The sequence below is a fragment of the Ovis aries genome, chromosome 7, assembly GCF_016772045.2.
Source record: "Ovis aries strain OAR_USU_Benz2616 breed Rambouillet chromosome 7, ARS-UI_Ramb_v3.0, whole genome shotgun sequence".
NCBI lineage: Eukaryota > Metazoa > Chordata > Mammalia > Artiodactyla > Bovidae > Ovis > Ovis aries.
Window position 1 is genome coordinate 53062298 of NC_056060.1, and position 21579 is coordinate 53083876.

Genomic DNA, 21579 nt, shown 5'->3' on the forward strand with positions numbered 1-21579 from the left:
CTTCACTAGGCCCCCGCCCGGTATGAGGCGCGGACCGGACTACGAGTCCCGGCATGCGCCGCGGCGCCCCGCCGGCCGCCGCCTCCCGGCTGCGGACGCCTGTGAGCAGGTTGTTTTTATGAGAGGCGTCACTGCTCTTGGAGTTCTGACCGCCGCCACCGCGCCAGCCAGCGCCGTCGGGCGGAGGTGGCGCTGCCCCTTCAGGTAAGGTCCTGGGCGGGTTTGGACCCAGGGAGGGGAGTCCGCGCCGACTGTCGCGGTTCTTGTGTCAGTCGTCTGGTGGAGGTATTCGTGGGGTCTCAGCTGAGGGGAGGCTTGACCCTTAGGCTCTCGGCGTTTGCGGCCGCCTGGGTGGCCCCTCAGAACGCGGGGCCGCAGCCCCCGCGGCGGAGCAGATCCCCAGGCGTCCGGTCCGGTGGCCCTGCATCCTCGGTTTCCTGCGTGCAGACGCGAGCGGAGCGCCGGGGTTGTAGGGGAGCCGTCGGTCCGCGGGACGCACCCGCCTTCCTCCACTGGGCTGGCTTAAGGCTCTTCTCGGTCCTGATTGATGAGAATCCATATGGTAAAGATGTTGTGTGCGTCACCCCGCTGGCTTTTCAGCCAGCCGGTCTTTTTTGGTGACGTTTGAGCCTCGTGATGCCAGGAACAGAAAGATTAAATAATGCATTTGAGATTTCTGCTTGTCTGATAATCACCAAATCTCCCTATCTTCCCCCCCTCCGTCCCCTTCCTAATCGATAAGCACCCCACGTAGCATCAGTCCACACCGTGTCTTGTACGCGTTACCTGTTTGTTTCATGAGTCCAACTTTTTGCCATTGGGAGCGCCAGTTTTGACGAACTCGGCCGATTAGGCACTTTGTTGAGCGGGTGAAATTGGTGCTGCTTCAGTCTAGCTTTATTAAGTAATGGAAAGGAGCCTTCTTGTAGCTAGACTAGGTAATTATTTTAGTACCGCAAATTTTAGGAAATTTGCCTCCAGTAAGGTCACAGCTGCTGACTAGTACTTGAAACGTCATTATTAGCGCATCATTTTTTTGGTGTCCCCGCATTTCTCAGGGGGCTATTTATCACATCTCGGACGCTAGTGTGAATGGTTTGCAATTCTTTTCTACGCTATGGTCATAAAGGGGAAGGGAAGGGAGAAAATGAGGGGATTATTTTAAAAAATTTTTAATCTTTTACCCCAACCTAAGGATTGTCTAAAGAATTCTAGTTAAAGAATGCATTAAAAATCGCTCTCCAATAATAATTAAGGGTGTAGGAAATACTAGTTTTTAAATGAAAATAGGTTAGAAAGTAGTGTAATTCTAATTTTGTTTACTATAGAACTAGAAGCGGTTACATGTGTTTAAGAAATAAGACTCAAAGGAGAGTCATAGTTATGAAAGTGATTAGATGATGCAACTACAATTTTTTTTTACACTTTTTAGTATTTTCCAAATTTTCTATAGGCAAAATTTAATTTTTAAAAAAAGGGATACAGATAAAGCAATTCCAGTTATGTAAACTCTTTAAACATTAATTTAAAAAAGCAAGTAACAACAAACAACATAGGCAGAGCTCCTGTTACTGCATCCACAAACTGTGAATAACAAGTTTAAATGTAAGTTATTTGTGGAGAAGTGACAAGAAATGCTTTGGTTGGACTGGAAAAGAAAACGAAACAAATATGACACATTCTCAACATTTGTACATCTCATCTTGATGTGTTCTTATTTTGGACAGTAAAATCAAAGCAAAAGTCTTTACTTTTCTTCAGTTAAGGCAGTGTAGTCTTGATTATTCCTGTAACTCAAGGTGATAAAGCATGGGCGTGTTAATCTGAAAAGAACTGGATATAGCAAGATTTTTCATTTATCATTTGCCAGTGGAAATAAAGAAGTTAAACACTATTATAAAGTAGGGGATGCTAAACTTGTTTTCATTGAATCATTTTAAGCACTGTGTTTGATATGCCTGATATTTTGGATTATGTTTTTGTTTCAGTTTCTATTATGAGTATGTTGGATATGGATGGTAAGTTGCATGTTTGGGCCACATTCTGTTTTCTGTTCTAAAGAAAGGGCTGCATTGTTCTTTGAGAAGAATAGTCTATGTATTTTTGCAGTTATCAGTCTTGAAAAATTGGGGTTTACCTCAATTCCAAGTGTTCATTTATTCTTAATAAAATATCCATTCTAAAGCTCCCCCCCCCCCCCTTTTTTAACTGTGGAAGTCATACTTTCTTTTCTTAGATTCTTTTCTTTGGAGCATTGTTTCTCTCCCCAAATTTCAGTTTCTTGTCAGTATTTTGTATTGGTTTGTGTTTTGTGCCCTGTGTTAGTTCAATACCTTATTAAAAATTTGAGTTCCTTTACAGAGCGTAAGAAACATTCATAATTGCTTAACTTATCTGATTTACTAACTGGTTCTAGATTATAATGTATTTTTATGCAGGTTAAATATTTTAAAAATTATGTGAGTTTGAACTGAGATCTTAGAAGTAGTCGTTTCTGACATGTAAAGAATATGGACACAGTGTAAGGCCTGTTAAGCCCAGAGTATTTTAAAACAGAAAATGCAGACTCATCTAACAATGTAGAACTAGTAGAGGCTGAATTGTTTTTGTTTTCATGTGTGGTTAAAGTGAGGAAGTTGCCATATTGTAAGTAATAACTTATATTTTCAAGAATCTTCTTTATGGGAGTTGTGCAGTTTTTGTTTTTTTATTATAAATTTTTTTAGTAGTTTTTAAAGGTTACTTTCCATTTATTATAACAAAATACTGACTGTATTCTCCGTGTTGTACAGCACATCCATGAGCCTATCTTATACCCAGTAGTCTATACCTCATTCCCTTACCCCAGTATTGCCCCCTCACTAGTTCTCCATATGTAAGTCTGTTTCTTTTCCTGTTAAATTCACTAGTTTGTTATGTTTTTTATATTCCACATATAAGTGATACCATATTTATCTGACAATTCTGCAGTCTTGATTAATTTAAAACAGTTAAAAAATATGAGTTTGTTTCAAAGGTCACGTTTATTGTATCAGATGAACTTGAAAAAAATCTTAGAGTTTTAAAGTGAAATTTAGCTCTATAATGGAAAGATTGCAACTAACTGATTTGATTTAGAGGATTTTTTTTTTAAAGGGTGTTTAATGTGTGGAAACCTGTGTAAGGGCTTTCTGAAGGAGGTATTAACAAGGAAGTATTAGTATTAGCAGGAAGTCAGAATCTAATTTTTCTTCAGTATTTACCCATGAAGCACTTTACTAAAGTCTTCTGGTTCATGTTGCCAGCATGATGAAATGTGAAAAAAGAATTGGATTAGGAGTCAGAATGTTTAATGATGTTGACAGTAATTCAATTTATGAATCTGTTGTTTCCAATTTTATGTTATAAATAATAGCCATTGCCACATTTCATGGCATATTCATGAAAATCAGATCTGATATAAAAATCATATTACTTGTGTCAGTGATCTACCAATGCAAAGTGTTATTGGCTTTCATAAGTAACATTTATGTAAAGCATGTTATACATTTGAAATGTGATAACTTAATGTGATACACACTTTTGGCTGGGAAGTTTGATGGAAAAAAGTCAAAAGAGATCTTCATTTGACTTTTTGGTAGTGCTTTTTGCCTTTTACTAGGTTGAAGGAAACCTGGCCCCTTTCCTGACTGTGACTGTGCACTCTGCCGCATTAAAGGTCCTGAAATTGCAGTGTGCTTTTATGGTTAGACCTTTAATTTTGGTTTTGAATTATTTTAATTGCGCATCTAAAGTATAAGGAAGATCATCAGTATGACTTAACATTAGGAAGTGAATGCCGTTTTTAATGTTCTAAAACGGTACTGTAAGTTGATTTCATGAGTAGTAAGCCTACATTGAATGTCAAATCTCAGGTCCTCCCAGAGATGCATGACGTGTGTAAGCATTTATCTCTGAGGGAGAGGAATAGTTTAGAGCTTGGACACCTCCTTCTGGGGATGCCAACCCTGTCTGAGATTAACATCAAGTTTGGTTGACATACAGAGCATTCAAGTAAACAAGTCTTTTAGAAACTTATAAATTAATTCTGAGGACTTTATGAGAAAAATATAAGTGAAAGTAACAGTGGGGTATACTTAATTGTCTATTATGTACTTTCAAAAAATGGGAAACAATGAAAATATATAAAATCTCTTTGGGGACTTCTCTGGTAGCCCAGTGGTTAAGACTCGTACTTCCACTGAATGGGGCATGGGTTCCAGCCCTGGTCGGGAACTAAGATCCCACTTGCTGCTAGCATGGCCAAAAAAAACCATGGCCAAAAAAAATAATCCCTTTGTTTCCCATCTTTCTGGCTTTTTTTTTCCCAACAGAAAAGTAGAAGAGAGTTGTAAAAAAAATTATGACAAATTATCTTTTTGTGGAAAGTATGTTAAAAAATAATAGATACATGATTAATACATACATTTTAACAAGTAAAAACTTTTTTTTAAATTGAGAGTAGAAGAAAACATCAAGCTATATAGTTTCACTTATTTATCTCTGAAAAGGGAAAAGGAGCCACCAGGGACTGAACAGTGTTCAAGTGAGGACAGTATGGAGCTAGTCAAGCTTTTAGATTTACTCTTGGCTCTTTTAGCCTTTTCCAAAGTTAAGATGTAACAATTCTGGAAAGTTAGGCTTCTTCTCAGAGTTGGAAAAACCTGGTGGAAAGGATATTTCCATATTAACAAGTATCGTAATTTCCTTCCAGCATTTTGAAATCATGTTGTTTACTACTTTATTTCAAACTTTTTGTCAAAGGTGTAGCTTCTTTTAGGTGGAGGCAAAACGGGATACTTCTGTCTTCAAATATGGCAGTAGTTGCTTCTGTTTGCCCATTTGAAGGATATTACATCATAAAAGGAAACTTGTGAAGAAATTGTATATTGACTCACTTCTTGCAGAATTTGTTTTGTAAATCAAAAAGTTAACCTACTCTATTATAACAGTATTGCTGCCTCTTTCTGGGGTGGATAAAGTGAAATTATTAATACTGTTCCAATTGGAGACTTATCTCCAGATACCTGTCTTTAGCAACAGATTTCAGTGTTTAAATGAAATTCACTCCATTAAAACTAGGAAGCTTGTTTGCTATGGAGTGGTTATCTTTGAATCCACTTAAAAGATGAATGTAAACAAGAGGAAGGACAGCCATTGGACCCACATCTTGATCCCATAGTTTCTACACTGTGGACTCTTGAAAGCCCTGGGGTATGTTCTTTTTTCTCTAATATTAGCTTTCCACAATAAACTTCTGATACCTCAGATATAAGTATTTTAATATGATTCCCTTAAGTTCTTTAACTTGTCCTGAAAAGACTGGCCCTCCAGAAGATGATTAGATTTTGTTTCAGTTAATCATTTACTTAATATTGAGCTGATTTTTTTCATTTTAAAAAATGTTCCTTTTCCTGCTGGTTATGAAGGTAATAAATAGCTTATTGAAATTTAGCAGACATATTGCATGTATTTTTTTTTTTAGATTTGAAATATACTATTTAGAATTTTAACTCATTTAATGCATATAAATTAGTATCAGTAGGGTTTATTTTTCTTTAACATATTAACCTGTTTAATCTTTGTTCATTATTTAGGTTTTAAAGTAATTTTGCTTCTCTGTATCTTTGCTAGTAATGTTGAACATTTTTCCTTATAAGCTATTTTAATGTCTTCTATAAATTGCTTACTCTTGTTCCTTGTTGAATTTTCTGTTCAGTTTTAAACCTTTTTTCTTACTGACTTATTAGTGTATTTTAAATGTTTTAAAAACTCTGTTATATATATGTTACAAATATGCTTAGTATTTCATTTTTACTTATATGACTTTTAGCAAATAAGTTTATGATTTTTGTACAATGGAAAACTTCTATATGGTTTCTAGGTTTTGTGTAAAGCCTAGAAAAAGATTATCTTTACTCTAAGATTTTAAAACTTTTCGGTTTTGAGTCTTCTTTTTTTCTTGTGTTTTTATCTTATTTGTTTAAATCTCTGGGCTGTATTTTTGCCAGGCGGTCTTAAGGTTTTATGAAGCTTTACATTAATAATGCTGAACTTTCACACAGCAAACTGGAGAACTGACATCAATCTGAAAGCCTTTTGCAACATCACATTTATGAAGTCTAATTGAGATTATATTTTCTGAGTGATGCAATTTGGCAAAAAAAAAAAACCACAAACCACACACTACTACCTGATTTACCCCCCTTTGGGAATCAGAAGAGAGAGAACAGTGAAATTTAATTTCTTTTTGAATTCAGAGGCATTTTGTGTGAAAATGGTTCTTATCTCTTGTGTCTCTTTCATCCTCTGCTGCTGCTGCTAAGTCGCTTCAGTTGTGTCCGACTCTGTGCGACCCCACAGGCTGCAGCCCACTAGGCTCCTCTGTCCCTGGGATTCTCCAGGCAAGAACACTGGAGTGGGTGGCCATTTCCTTCTCCAGTGCATGAAAGTGAAAAGGGAAAGTGAAGTCGCTCAGTTGTGCCCGACTCTTAGTGACCCCACAGACTGCAGCCTACCAGGCTCCTCTGTCCATGGGATTTTCGAGGCAAGAGTACCGGAGTGGGGTGCCATTGCCTTCTCCGCTTTCATCCTTTACCTTTCACAAAAACCATAGAAAGCTTTTGTGCTGTTGTGAGCATCCAAAATGGCAGCCAGTACTTGAGTTCCATATGCAGGATTGCCTGTTGGATCTTTTTTCTCTTGCTGCTGTTTGGAAGCAACTTTAGTTTGGCCTGTACATGGTGAAAAAATATGCTGCAGGATTTATCTGCTATAACAGTTAAAATGCTATAAAAAAACTCAGTCTATTTCAAGTAGAGAGTTTACTTGACCATTCTAGCCAGTAAGCTTTGGAATCAGCTTTGCTAGGGTGTTCCTTTTTTTCCCCCCACAGCACAAAGGCCAGGCACTCCTAGGTTAGGCTTATTTATTCTCGGAGTTTGGGGGCTGAAATAAGGTTGACATTGTAGGTGGAAAAAAATATAAACTTCACCTTCACTTAAGATGAGACTATTTGGAAAAAAAGAAGCAACAGAGTGAAAGGTTCTCTCCCCTTTCCAATGAACAGAATTGAAGACTCCTTAATTCCCCAAAGAGATACAGTTCTTACCATTTACCTCCAGAGGTATTTGCCACAATACTTTTTAAAATGTGAATTTGTGCCAAATTACCATAAAGCATAGTGACAGTAACAGTTTTAGATGCTTTCTTAGACTGAAAATCTTGGGAATTTTTAAGCTTTTCTGTTTCAACCCCTTCATTGTGGTGCTCAGTGATTTTAGTGGCCTTACCACACTTTCGAAAATAGGAATAAAAAAGTTCATAATTGTGCTACATTTAACATAGGCAAGCTTAAGGGTGGAGCTGGACTTGAAATTAGACCTGTAGTTACATTCCTATTTCTGATCCTTTAATTCCTGATCTGAGTAAACATGCTTGTATGTCCTTTTCTGTAGGTAAAATAGAGTATTAAGTGATTAAAGATGAGAGATTATTATGTTTGTATTGTATGACTTCTGACTAATAGCAGTTAAAATTTTTGAGCTATTATGAAGATATTAAAAATAAAATTAGAACTTCTTGTCAGAGCTTTGAACTTAATACTAATTAGTAAAGTAACTCATGGATAAAAGTAATTGAAGCTGACATTAGGCAAGTTACGCTCAGAAGTATAGAAGGTACGCTAATAAATAAACGCTGTACATTCAGGGAAGGGAGAGATTAGTGTGTCAGAAACACGAAGGAAAACTTCATGGAGGGGAGGACTAAGCCTTAAAGATAGAAGAAAGAAAGAAGGAAGGCATTCAGGAAGTATGACTTGAGTAGGTGGAGACATGGAGGATTGCTACAGTTCCTCCTCTGCTTGTAGCAAGTAGATGACTTTGATCAGATGAGATAGGTCTGGAGGAGAGAGCTCATCAACTGCAGTAATGGCTAGAGCCAGATAATGGAACATTTGGATGTCACCCTAAGGAGTTTGACTTTATAGTACAGAAGTCTTATTCTCAAGGTCATGGAGAGAGTTTCTGCAAGGGAAGTTAAAAAAAAAATCTTAGCTCTTGGGATAAGTATTATATGTAACCTGCAGTCAATTTCATCATTGCCTATATTTAAGTGTTTTAGGGTGGTTGTGTGTGTTTAGGGAAGGACCAAGGAAACAGTTGAAAAATGGCACTGTAGAAAGTGATGAGAGTACCATAGTCATTTAAACAGCATTGTTTTGGTGCTGGAATATAGATCATTAGAACAGACCTGTAACTGATTCATAAATGTATGGGACTGCATGTGACAAAGAATGGCTTTTTAAATCATAGAATTATGGACTATTTAATAGTTGAGATTATTTCTAAACTCACACTAAAAGGGAAAAAATCCAAATTCATAGTTTAAATAACTAAATGTAGAAGCTAAAATCTGATAAAATATTAGAAAATACAGGAGAATAATTTACAATTTTGTGAGTGAGAAAGACTTTCTAAAGCAAGGTGTAAAATATGAAATATAAAAGGTTATAAACAAAGACCCTATTCTCCATCCTCAACATTTTACTACCTAAAATTTAAAAACATATATGTGATGGAAGCTATTATTTATTTGTTTTTGGCTGTGCCGGGTCTTGGTTTTTGCATGGACTTGGTCTAGTTGCTGCAAGCAGGGCTTACACTGGAGTTGGGGTGTCTGGGCTTCTCATTGTAGTGGCTTCTCTTGTTGCTGAGCGTGGGCTCTCGGGCTCGTGGGCTTCAGTAGTTGTGGCTCCCAGGCTCTAGAGGCAGTGGTGCATGGGCTGAGTTGCTCCTCGGCATGTGGGATCTTCGTGAACCAGGGATCAAATCTGTGTCCTCTGCATTAGCAGGCAGATTCTTTACCACTGTGCCACCAAGGAAGCCCTGAAGACACTTTTTTAAATTGAAGCATTCTAAGAAAAAAAGTTAGTAGCAAATGAACTCATTAATGATCCAGTTTTATTTTTTTGCTCATGACATGATCAGAAGTTAAAGATGGTTGTTACCTTTTGGTGAGGTTGTGGAGAAATAGGTGCTTTTGTATGTTGGTGAAAGGCCTTCTCTAACAACCTTATTCAAAGTTCTGATCCCGCCCTACCCCCTACTCTGCTTTGTTTCCCCCCACTTACTTTATTTTTCTCCACAGTACTTTCCACCAGCTGACTTACTGTATCTTGTTTATTTCTGTATCTTGTTTATTTCTGTAAGGTTGTTATTGGACAAAAAGGATGTTTAAATGGTTTTTATTAGTTGGGATCTTGGGTCCTCTTTCCTTTATCCAACAAGGTCTGGTTTAAAGCAGGCGTTTTCATATCCTTTTGGGGAGGTGAAAGTTCCAGAACCTTTGAAAAGCAGGATAGAAATAGGTTCCTGAAAGCTGTCTAGATTAACTGTCTCATCTTTGATCACATTTACAGTGCAGCAGCACTTTTGGGACCTTTGCTCACAGCCCATTGGTTGGCTTACATTGGAATTGTAGACGTGTGAGGAGAATAATGCCCCCATTCTTCTCCATAGTATATAATTCTAGAAGATACAGTAATGGAAATGGTACCTTTTTCATAGTAAAATGTAGCTACTCGGGAATGATGAGGGGCACCATCATATCAGGTAATATTTGCTCCAGTTGTACTTTATTAGGTGAAATTAATATTGTTGCTGTTATTAGTTTTGACAGCTGCCGCCTCAAGTTGTTTTAAAATTATGTCTTTAGTCTGTATCTCTCCTCTGGATTCAGTCCCCAGCGGCCTACTTGATGTTTCAACTTGGATGTGATAATAGTTGTCTTAAATTTAGGATGTTCCCAACCAATTTACCAAGTTTTATTTCATCACTTGCTGCTTTTTCCTGTCTCAATGGCCATTTTGTTCTCGTATTTACTTAGGACAGGAGTCATCCTCATACCTTATATTCAGTACATCAGGAAGCCCAGTTAGCTAATCCTTCAAAATACATGGATAATTTGTCCGCTTCTCACTATCTTTGCTACCGGTCTGGTCCAAACCAGCATCATCTCACCTGGATTACTTTGCAGATGGTCTTCCTGCTCTGCCTTTTCTCCCTCTCAGTTCTGTCCTCTTAGGGCAGCCAGGGTGATCTTCCTATTCCTTTCCTCAAAATTCTTCTGTGACTTTTAATTTCACTCAGGTTAAAGTGAACAGTCTTAGGATTTCTAAGGTCATGCATCGTTCATCTCCCACTCCTTATCTCTCGGTAGTCATCTCTTCCCACTTTCCTGCTTGGCCACTCCTCTCGAATCACACAGGCCTCCTTGCTGTTTCTCAGAGATATGGGCTTGGTTCCAACCTTGTACCTTCTGTTAATTTTGTCTGAAACACTCTTCTTGCAGTTAACTGCACAGCGATTCACTAACTCATTGAAATCTTTGCGCAAATATATCTTCTCAAGGAAGCTTTCCCTGATTATCCTTTCTGAAATTAAGCCTCTCCAGCCAAGCATTTCTGTTTTCTTTTCCCATGCTTTCTCTGTAGTAGGAGATAACACCATCAAACACACTGCATATCCTATCAGTTTATGTTGTTTATTGGATGACTCCAGTGTGAAAGATGAAATGCATAGGAAAATTGAGATGAGTTTAATTCGGACTATTGCAGTAGGGAGAAAGTTCATTAATGAGGAGTATCTCATAAAACCAAGGAATTTTATGGAGGCAAGTGAAATAAGGGGCTCAGGATGGGTGGAAGTCTAACCTGGGGTTTTTTGAGGGCAGGTTGGTCCTTTGCAAGTTAGCTGTTTGTCAGAACACAAAACAGGATGGGAACATTTCTCAACCTTACTTGCTTTCCTGGAACACAAGGCTCAGATAAAGTTTTACTGATAGAATTTAAGCTCTAGGAAGGCAAGACTCTTATTTGCTTTATACATTGATATATTTTCAGTATCTCGCATGTGTTAAGAACTGAATAAATATTGAATGAGCAGATGGATAAAGGAATGAATTTAAAATGGTACCAACTGCAGGCCCATCTGCTGGAGAGTGTGATTATACTAGTGTAATATAATCCTTCTACTTTAAGAAGCTTCATAAAGGAGATGTGATAATTTGTGTAATAAATGTGCATCCTAATATGACTAGTATGTGCTGTATTCTATATTGAAACCACATACTTGTAATGCTTAGTGTCAAATTCTCTTCCATGGAGTTCTACAAATCTTTCATGCTGTGAAGAAAATTTCTTATGAAGTGAAAGTCACTTTCAGTAATTTGTTCTGGAGGCTCTTATTATAAAGGAGTTTGGAGACTTTTGTCTTGAAGGCAGTGGAGACCAGTTTTAACTGATTGACTGATTAAGTGGTCAGATTTGTGTTGTGGGATAAACATAGTAGAGGCCGCCTTGGGAAGGAGTAACCAAAGAGGAATTTGAAACTGTAAGCAGAGATCTGTTAGAGAATTGTCACTGTAATTGAAGTGAGAAATGGTGAAGTTGGATTAGGAAGTGCATAAGGATTTAGACTTGGGTCAAGGCAAAGTTTTAGTTGTTTCATATGTCCTGTGCTTAGAAGCTCAGTTGTGTCTGACTCTTTGCGACCCCGTGGACTGTAGCCCACCAGGCTCCTCTGTCCATGGGGATTCTCCAGGCAAGAATACTGGAGTGGGTTGCCATGCCCTCCTTCAGGGGATCTTCCCGACCCAGGCCTCAAGCTCAGGTCTCCCTCACTGCAGGTGGCTTCTTTGCTGTCTGAACCACCCAGGAAGCTCATTTCAAGTGTAGTTATCCTTAAATCTAGGATTTTTGACCTGATGTTTGGTGGGTTTTGCTTATAATATTATTTTTGGTTAATGCTCTTTTCTGAGATAGAAACAGGAAGAGCAGCAGGAAGATGATCTTAGTCTTGCAGATGCTGAGAAACCTACAAATAATCATCCAAAAAGCACTGGGAAAATCTGTAGCTGGAGACTGGGATAAGAACCTACCCTGAAGAATAAAAGGAAGCCTGAGTCTGGAACTTCCCTGGTGGCTCAGACAGTAAAAGCATCTGCCTACAATGCAGGAGACCCAGGTTTGACGGAGAAGCCTGGTAGGCTACAGTCCATGGGGTTGCAAAAAGTCGGACACGACTGAGCGACTTCACTTTCACTTGAGTCTGGAAAAGGGCTTCAAGTTTATCATCTTCATAAAGTATACCTTTAGGTTTATAACTTTAAGTTATTATTAGTAAGCCCCTTGAAGTGGAACAGGGGATGGGGTCAGGAAATGGTTCACAAAGTGATGCCTTAGCTGAGATAGAAGAGTGGGCACTGGAGTTTAGGTGGAAGTAAGGGGGTGAGGAACTGAGATCAGAATATGCAGAGTGCCTGAGTTAAGAGAAAGCTAAGTTTTATAGGTTACTTGAAAAAGTTAAGGGAAAAAAGAAGGAATGAAGAGGGGATAAGGTGCTAGAGACAAAACACTCGATGTTTAAGGCCTGTGAGCATTATCTTTAAGACTATGAAAATCTTAATATTTTTAAGGAATGACAAAATACCGTTTTAAGCAGATAACTCTATAGTGACGAGGTTCAAATGCAATGGCAGTGTGTGCAAAAAGATGCACAACTTGAGAGTTGCAAGTTAAGTTTTACTTGGGACAAAATGAGGACTGCAAACTGAGAGACAGCACCTCAGATAGCTTTGAGAGACTGCTCCAAAGAGGTAGTCCGGGAAGGTTGATATGTAAGATTTTGGTGAAGGGGAGTTCAGTGCAATCGAGCCCTTACTTTACTATTTAGAGACCTATTCCACCAGATTCCCTGGAGCACGGAGTGCCTCACTCCATCCTGAATGGCCTCGGGGTGTTTAATCTTAACAGCTAGACAGCACAGGGTTCAGTCTCCACAAAGGCACATGGCAAACTCCGTTGTTCAGTTGCTGGCGGGCGCTCTTGGCAAGTGCCAGTTTGTAGTTGATAGAGGCTTTAAGAGTCAGTGTGTCTAGAATGGGGCTTAGACATTTACTTTCTAAAATTTTACTTTTAGTGCATGGAAATTTTTGAAAACATCTGAATTAAGAGGGTTCTTTAATAGGGCTGTAATTTTTGCTTCTCCAGACTCTTGGAGTTATGGCCAGTAGGGAATCTTTTTTTCCTCATTTGGGCTAGATGTCAAGCTTGTTCTTTCTCCAGGGCAAGTAAACAGAATTAAACAGGGATCTAATTAAAGTGGGCTCCTAGATTTGAGAAATTTAAATATGATAAAAAGTGTCAGGTTAGCAATGTATGTAACTTTCTTTTGAAATCTTGTATCTCCAGAGCAATTAGAATTATTGATTGGTAAACTAACTCTCTGGGGACTATCTGTTTAAATGAACTGTTTAAATGGAAATTACCTAGATAAGGGTAAGAGTGACATACACATTAAATATCCCTGACAGGAAAGCCTGGTGTGCTGCAGTCTGTTGGGCTGCAGAGTCCAACACGACTGAGTGACAGAACTGACTGACTGATAAGGTCTGGTGTTCCTGAAGTTTTAGAAGGTTGCCTGTGTGCAAGTCAAGATACGCACTGGGAAATGTTGGGGGGTGAGATGGAACAGCAGTGAGAATATGGGCTACGGTGCTGTGCTTAGTTGTTCAGTCATCTCCAACTCTTTGCAAGTCCATGGACTGTAGCCTGCCAGTCACCTCTGTCCATGAGGATTCTCCAGGCGAGGATATTGGAGTGGATTGCCATGCCCTCCTCCAGGGGATCTTCCCAACCCAGGGATCGAACCCAGGTCTCCCATGTTAATAGGCAGATTCTTTACTGTTTGAGCCACCAGGGAAGCCCAAGAATACTGGAGTGGGTAGCCTATCCCTTCTCCAGGGCATCTTCCCGACCCAGGAATCCAACCGGGGTCTCTTGCATTGCAGGCGGATTCTTTACCAGCTGAGCTTCCAGGGAAGCCCATAGGCTACTCAGTTCAGTTCCGTTGCTTAGTCGTGTCTGACTCTTTGCAACCCCGTGAACTGTACCACGCCAGTCTTCCCTGTCCAGTAGCAACTTCCGGAGCCTACTCAAACTCATGTCCATCACGTCAGTGATGACATCCAACCATCTCATCCTCTGTCGTCCCCTTCTCCTCCTACCTTCAATCTTTCCCAGCATCAGGGTCTTTTCCAATGAGTTGGTTCTTCGCATCAGGTGGCCAAAGTATTGGAGTTTCAGCTTCAGCATCAGTCCTTCCAGTGAATGTTCAGGACTGATTTCCTTCAGAATGGACTGGTTGGATCTCCTTGCAGTCCAAGAGATTCTCAAGAGTCTTCTCCAACACCACAGTTCAGAAGCACTCAGCTTTCTTTATAGTCCAGCTCTCGCATCCATACAGGACTACTGGAAAAACCATAGCTACTAGAGGAGGTTCAGAAGTGGGGATTTGCAGAGGGAAGAGGGGCTTTCACATGGTGAAGAATGAATGCCTTTTTAGGCTTCAGCCAATTTTCTTAATCTCAAAGCCCTACCTACTTGTTCTGTGTAGAATGGTTTTTCCAAATAGTCAGTTAAACTAAAATATCCTATATGTTCTCCCTTCTGTATTTGGTTATTCACGTCTTTAAAAATCTTTCAACTTTGTCTTCTCAAATCTCTAACTCCTCCTCATCTTCTTTACCCTTTCGCGCTTTGTGAATACTGGTTAAATTTAGGTGCTCATCTTTTTGATGGAATATTGCATTGGTTCTTTGTATCCCACAGGTCATTTTTTTTTCTGCCTTTGTTTCCATAGTGCTTTCCTCATTATCTCTTCGGAAATTTTTCTGTGTCATTTTGTTGTTGTTGTTAATGAGGAACTAGACCTTAATTTTTTTGTGATATCTCTCAATTTAAAAATTTTTGCTATTCAGTTAAAAAACATGCCGTCTAGCATGACTGAAGCAACTTAGCAGCAGCAGCAGCATGTCTAAAAACCTTACAACCTCATTTATAAAGCCTGCTTTGACCATTCTTTCTTCCTGATAAGTTAACTACTCAGTCTTTGTGCAGTCTCATATGTTAACCTGTAACTTTTAAGCTGTTATAAAACAATTCACATACAAATAGTAACATCATAAAGTTTGTTTTAAACTTGTGAAAACTGGTTCAATGAGAAATTGGGCTTTATGTAGTCAATCTAATAAGAAATGCTGAAATAAAATTACTAAAATATAAAATTGGTTAATAGCCTATAGGGATTTAGACTGAGCCTTTGGGGGACAGTATTTTCTACTAGACAGAAAACATGTATTTCACTGTAATAGTTTTTTTGTTTGTTTATTTTACAGTGTTACCTTTAAATTTAGAAACTGCCTAGGCCCTAATTAGTTGTAAATCAAACAATCAGTTTACTTCAGGTAAACTTACTGTAAAACATTCTGTCTAGTGTGATATTAAAAGTCACACAATTATCTTTATGTTTTACTCTAGATTTTGAATAATTTGTCTGAAAACATACTTATGTTGTAGTATTAGTGACCAGCCACCTCTCCATATCTTCTATTTTTAAAATATTAATTTATAAGAGTTTTCAGAATCACTGATGAATGGTTCAGGTCTATATTTTTTGCCCTATTCTCATTTGTGCCTTAGTTTTATGTTATCTACAGTAGAGTTCCGTTGAAACACTAACCATCAACGTGGATATAATGGATTCCCGGGATATGTGCAATAACAGAAACATTTATCAGATATGTGTAGAAATAGCACTTTAATGAGCTTAGTTTTGAAATTTAAGTAGGAGTTTAGATAGCAAGGGAAGAATAAACCAGGTAAAGTGACCAGTATGTTCTGATTTAGGACTTGAGTCTGTCTAGTCCTGGCAAGACAAGGAAATCCTCCTGAGCCAAAATAGTTAGATGGTCATATTGTGGAATGAAGGGGCAAGCTGGATCTGCAAGAAAATGCAGATTCTGTCAGGCAGAGAAACAAAGGTGAGGAAGAACAATCTGAGTGTGAGGAAGTCAACTGTTGAGAGAATGATGAATGGGGAACAGTCAGCTGGAGTAAAAGCCTATGTTATTGCCAATTTCCACAACTCTGATCCATTTCTGGTCTTTTTCTTCTCGTGTTTTAATCTAACTGAAGCATTACCAACATGGTTATTTTCTTAAAAACCATTTGATCATCTTCCTTCCCTGCTTGAAAATATGAACTGCTTCATGATTGATGAACACAGTAGACTTCATTTTGCTTGGCCTTTTAACTCTTGGAGTTTCCCTATGTGGTTTCCTCAGCCATGATTTTCACAGTGTACAGTTCATTGAAAACATAGACTTTTACTCTAGCTGACTGTCCCCTAGAATGATGAATTCATCATTCTCTCAACAGTTGACTTCCTCACAGTCCGATTTTTCTTCCTCAAGTTTGTTTCTCTGCCTGACCGAATCCTACATTTTCTTTCAGATCCAGCTTGCCTTGTCATTCCACAGTACGACCATCTGACTGTTTTGGCTCAGGGGGATCTGAGTTTGGTTGATTTGTTCATATTGATATGCACACTTGTCCTGTCTGGTGAATCTGCGGGTGGGTTGTCTCAGTTTCACCTAGGAGGTAGTAAACCAGTCACATAGTGTGTTGCCTACAGAATTTTTTAGATTGTTTTCCACATATTAATATGTTTTTGTATTTGTAGACCCGAAAAATGTCTGAGAACTCCAGTGACAGTGATTCATCTTGTGGTTGGACTGTCATCAATCATGAGGTTTGTATTTAATATTTTTTATACGGCAGCTTGTAGTATTATAGTGTTAATAATGATATAAACTGGGTTCTTTGAGGGCCATTAGTTTTTTACATTTACACATAAGATTCCACTGATCTGTAGCTTGGACATTTTCCCTCCTACATTACACTCACTGCTGAAAACCCTTCATGAGGCAGCATCTTAATGTACATTGGTTTTCTCAACTTAGAGACAGTAGGCAGATACTTACTGAGGGCCTATTGGTCAGGCCTTGTGCTTTACTTAACGTTCTCATATAATTTTAAGCAAGCCTCTGTGGCACAGATTTTCATTCTCATTTCATAGTTGAGAAAACCAAAGCTTAGAGAGATTTAGTAATTTGGCCAAGATTATATAGCTAGAAAACATCAGCAAGTGCATTTAAACAGGCCAGAAAGGAGCATGAAGAACACGTGTTCCACCTGTGATGTGTTATGTTACATTATTATCATTGCAGAACTTCACAGGAAAAAAGACTATGACGAGAACTCTTGTCACAAAATGAATTTTATTGCAGAAGTATGACTGAAGCGACTTAGCAGCAGCAGCAGCAGCATGATGTTATATGACAGTATATAGTAAATATTAATTTATTCTCTCACATTGGTAATATATGTTAATTACAGAAAAAAAATCATAAAATAGTGATAAATAGAAGCAAAAGGATAAAAATTATCTATACCTATATAATGTGTTAATGGATTTATCTATAGTTTTTTTTTCCAGCCTCTTAGGCTTCACTTATTTTCCTGCATCAATAAAAATTTTAAATGGTATTTTTTTTTACAGTTGCCCTGATAATTTAATGTTTAGACAATTGGTTAGTCATGTCTTTTAGACAACAACATTAACCAGACTTTCTGCAAGAAAGTTTTAACATTCCTCAATGGCAAACCCACTCCAGTACTCTCGCCTGGAAAATCCTATGGACGGAGGGGCCTGGTGGGCTGCAGTCCATGGAGTCGCTAGGAGTCGGACTCTACTGAGCGACTTCACTTTCACTTTTCACTTTCATACATTGGAGAGGGAAATGGCAACCCATTCCAGTGTTCTTGCCTGGAGAATCCCAGGGATGGAGGAGCCTGGTGGGCTGCCGTCTATGGGGTCGCACAGAGTCGGACACGACTGAAGTGACTTAGCAGCAGCAGCAGCTGTACTAGTTAAAACTGAGCGGTTTCTTTTGTTTCTACTTCTTTTATTTTTTTAAATAAATGACTTTTCTATTTTTAATGTGTTTCTCCAAAGCTTAGATCAACTCTCATAGCAACAATTACTCCTTCAAGGATAATAAGGATAAGTGTAGGAGCAAGGCAGTTGTGGAAATCTTCAGTGTGACGTAAGAGAGCAAACCTCTCTGGCATGTAGCCAAGTGTGCCATTTGGGTGTTCTGTAGTAGAGACACCTTGTCACAGAGTTGATTATATTTGTACCTTTATTCTTCTTCCCTCCATATCTTGTTATCAGGTTCTGCTCTTTCTTGCTAATGTCTCTTACGTGTATTTCCTTTTTTTTTTTACCATTGCTACCTTTCTGGCCGAGGCCAGGACTGGTCTCCCCAGTGACTGAGAATTCAACCCAAACCTTGTGTCTGTTGCTACTGTTCTTCTGCCACTTCAGCAAGCCCAAAAGACTTACATTCAGAATACTCTTTAGGATTCAACTCAAACTCACTCCTTTAAAATGAAGTCTCTTAGTTATGTTGAGTTACATGTTTCAGGAGAACTCAGACCTTTTGATTTCATGAACAGTAAACTATAGGGTTGAGGGAGGGATCTGGAGAGAGGCTGAGTCGTTTCTGGATAACTTATTTTGCTAATTAAGATGAGAAAAAAAATCTGTTAAGATCCACTTTTATTAAAGCAAAGACAATCTGACATCAAAGTAAAAACCTTGGAAGAATAAAGAACAGTCTACTTATACAGAGAATGTTTACCCTATTAGTGTAATGGTGGTGGTGGTTTAGTCGCTAAGTCATGTCTTGCGACTGTATGGACTATAGCTATAACCATATTAATCTAATAGATTAATTTTAATGCTTGCCCTTAAAATTTTTTAGTCAGATGTTGTAGTAAGTAGTTATTAATATTTACTTGTGGCTGTTTCTCTGAATAGGCTTTAAATCTGAATTTTAGATTTCAGTTTTTTATACTCTGTGACACCTAGCAAAATGCTTTGGCTAAAGTAGTTCCATAAATGTTGAGTAGAAGCAAATTAATAGAAATAGCTAAATGTAGAAATCCTCTGGGATTCAGATTGACTCTTGGGCTTATAGTGCAGTTAGAGTGTTTGACTTCTGGACTAACTCCTTTCAGAGGCTAAACCTGTGGCTCCTTTCTGCTGTTTCCCTGCTGTAGGTTTTATGGACTGACTAAATTGAACAAAAGCAATAGATACTGTTCCCTTTGGAGTATAGCAGCATCTGGGACTTTTAATAATGGAAGCATCTACAGGTATTCAAATCTAGCTTTGGGTAGCTGATAGACAATGCACTGATTATCACTTTTTCTCTAGGGGTCTGATATAGAGATGGTGAATTCTGAACATGGTGCAGCTAGTGACAGCTGTGAGCCCACTCCAGAATGTGCATCTTTATCACAGGAGAAGCTGCAAGAATTGCAGTTAGAGCAGGGAGGTAAGTTTAAAGAAGTCTGATTTTTTTGTTTTTCTTGATAGGATATGTGAACAATATGAACCTTGCCTTCTTTCTAGGTGGGCAGCCTTTCAGGCTGGTCTAAACCAGCAGATCACTGAAAGACTAGAATTTTAGTGTGATGTGGTGGGCAGGCCTAGAGAACCCAGTAGCACCAACCTGCCCAGGGGCCTTATTTGTAGCTATAGTGGGCTTCTGTTTGAATGTTTGATACTGCTAGTGTAATCGGTAACTAAATATTATTAATCTTGATTAAGGCTGTTGATGCACAGAATTATTTATTCATCAGAAGGGGTTTACTCAACTCTTCTATAGTTACCACACTTCAGAGTACCTTTGGTTATAGGTAGTGAATGATGTTTAACTACTGTATTGCATTGATGTTATTTATTCTTCTATGGGATTTGATGCCCACATTAGTTATATAAAAAACCCAAATAATTAATGCATCTTCATATTTAAATTACTTCTTAAAGTTTTTTTTTTAATTGCATTAAAATGTAAACAGGACATTTCTCCTTCAGGAGAATAAAGTGGATATGTTAAGGCCAGAAATATAAAAGATTTATGCCTGTTAATCTTGTTTTCAGCCCATGTGTTGATTGCTGTTCTCATTTGAGCAGTGATTTTCATCTTTCATGGGTCAGATTTTGAGAATCTGAACGCTATGCATGGTCTCTTCAAAGAAATGCATATCTTTAGATATGTGTTATAAATTTTTTTTTTCATACTTCCTCAGGGGTCCTTGGACCCAAGACCAACTTTGTTGAAGAGTCTTATCTCCAAATTAATATTCTGTTGGGGCTATATTATATGCACAAACAGTGGTGTCTTTTTTTGTTGTTCTTTTGTTATTTTGGAGGAGTTAGATAATGAAAAATACACATTTATGATAGAAAAGCAAAGGATGACCAAAAATTCAAAGCCGTCTATTGTTTTGATACTGGAGATAATGTTATACCAACAATGCATGTGCTTTGCTATGCATAAAACCTGGTGCTTATTATGTACTGTTTTCATTTTTAGCTTGTATTAAAATTTTACAGCCTTTTTCATAAAAAATATGACATTATAAACTAATTTTATATTTTTTTCTTATAAGTTTCTTATAAAATATATCTGTTATGATGACATTATTTGTTTTTCTGTATTTGAGTCATTGCTTTTCATGGTCCATTTTTTATTATAAAGAATTTGTAATTTGAAGCCATAGTTTTGATCCTTGTGTTACCAGGCATTGATAGTCATTAGAATAGTGGTACATTTAGGAGCTTTGAATAAACTAAGAATTTAGGAAATGGGCTCTCACTGATCTGAGAATGAGTGAATGAGTTTTCCGTATTAACAGGCTTTTATAAACACCTTGGCTTAAGTACTTTGGAATTGTAAAGTAGAGATTCTTTATTTAGAGTTTATAGTTTTTGTAAATTTTTAAATGAGTTCAGTTCACTAAAATTATCTCAACAATTTCTGGTAGTTATATTTGAAATGCAGAGATCTTTTTAACAACAATAGAGTGATTGTTATAATTGCACGTAGCTTTTCATTACATCCACTTAAAAAATGAGGAATAGATTTTATTTACCCATATTATATGCAGACTGTAAAAAGTTGATGAAATATAATTAAATTGACCTTTGCTTTATGTCAGAGAGCAGCCAAAATGGCACAGTGTTACTGGGAGGAGCTACTTACCCTGCTTTGGAGGAAATGAAATCAGCACTTGAGGTAACCTTGTGTTTTACTCTGGATATTTGATAAACAGTAATTCTTAGAGAATACTAATTAAAGCTGACATTTCTGTTTGTGCATTTTGTTCCTATAAATAGCTTTTGTTGAAAAATTTGGGTTTGCAGGTTGGTCAGTTTTAAAGTTAAAGTTAGCTTCTGTTTTAATGCCTAATTAAGTGAACTATCTTTTAATTTAGAAAAGTGATTTCTTGATAGTGTTAAAGATTTATTCTTTTAACATCTAACATTTTCTTTGGAAATATATTGCATTCTTGAATTATATTGAGAAATTAAGGGTTCATATGTAAAATAAAAGTTAATTTTCAAACTTGAGAACAAACTAAATCTTGTCCTTTGACATTTTACTTGACTTCCATGTACCTGTGGCTGATTCTTGTTGATGTTCGACAGGAAACCACAGAATCCTGTAAAGCAGTTATCCTTCAATTAAAAAAATAAAGGGGCAAAAATACCCACACTCTTAAGTGCAGTTGTGTATCAAATATAA

At 37.8% G+C, this 21579-nt stretch overlaps 1 protein-coding gene across 15 annotated transcripts in view; it reads left to right on the top strand.

Moving 5' to 3' along the window:
- The first annotated feature begins 80 nt into the window (after positions 1-80).
- The window catches only part of CCPG1 (cell cycle progression 1), a 56485-nt gene continuing 34986 nt past the window's right edge, over positions 81-21579 (top strand). For all 15 annotated transcript variants that reach the window (XR_009601215.1, XR_009601216.1, XR_009601217.1 and 12 more), the window contains exons 1-4: positions 81-204; positions 16602-16670; positions 19203-19323; positions 20993-21069. Coding sequence is in view for 11 of the 15 variants with exons in the window: in XM_060417894.1 (XP_060273877.1) it covers positions 16611-16670; positions 19203-19323; positions 20993-21069 (258 nt within the window). In the remaining 4 variants the exon portion in view is untranslated. The remainder of the gene's footprint in view (positions 205-16601; positions 16671-19202; positions 19324-20992; positions 21070-21579) is intronic.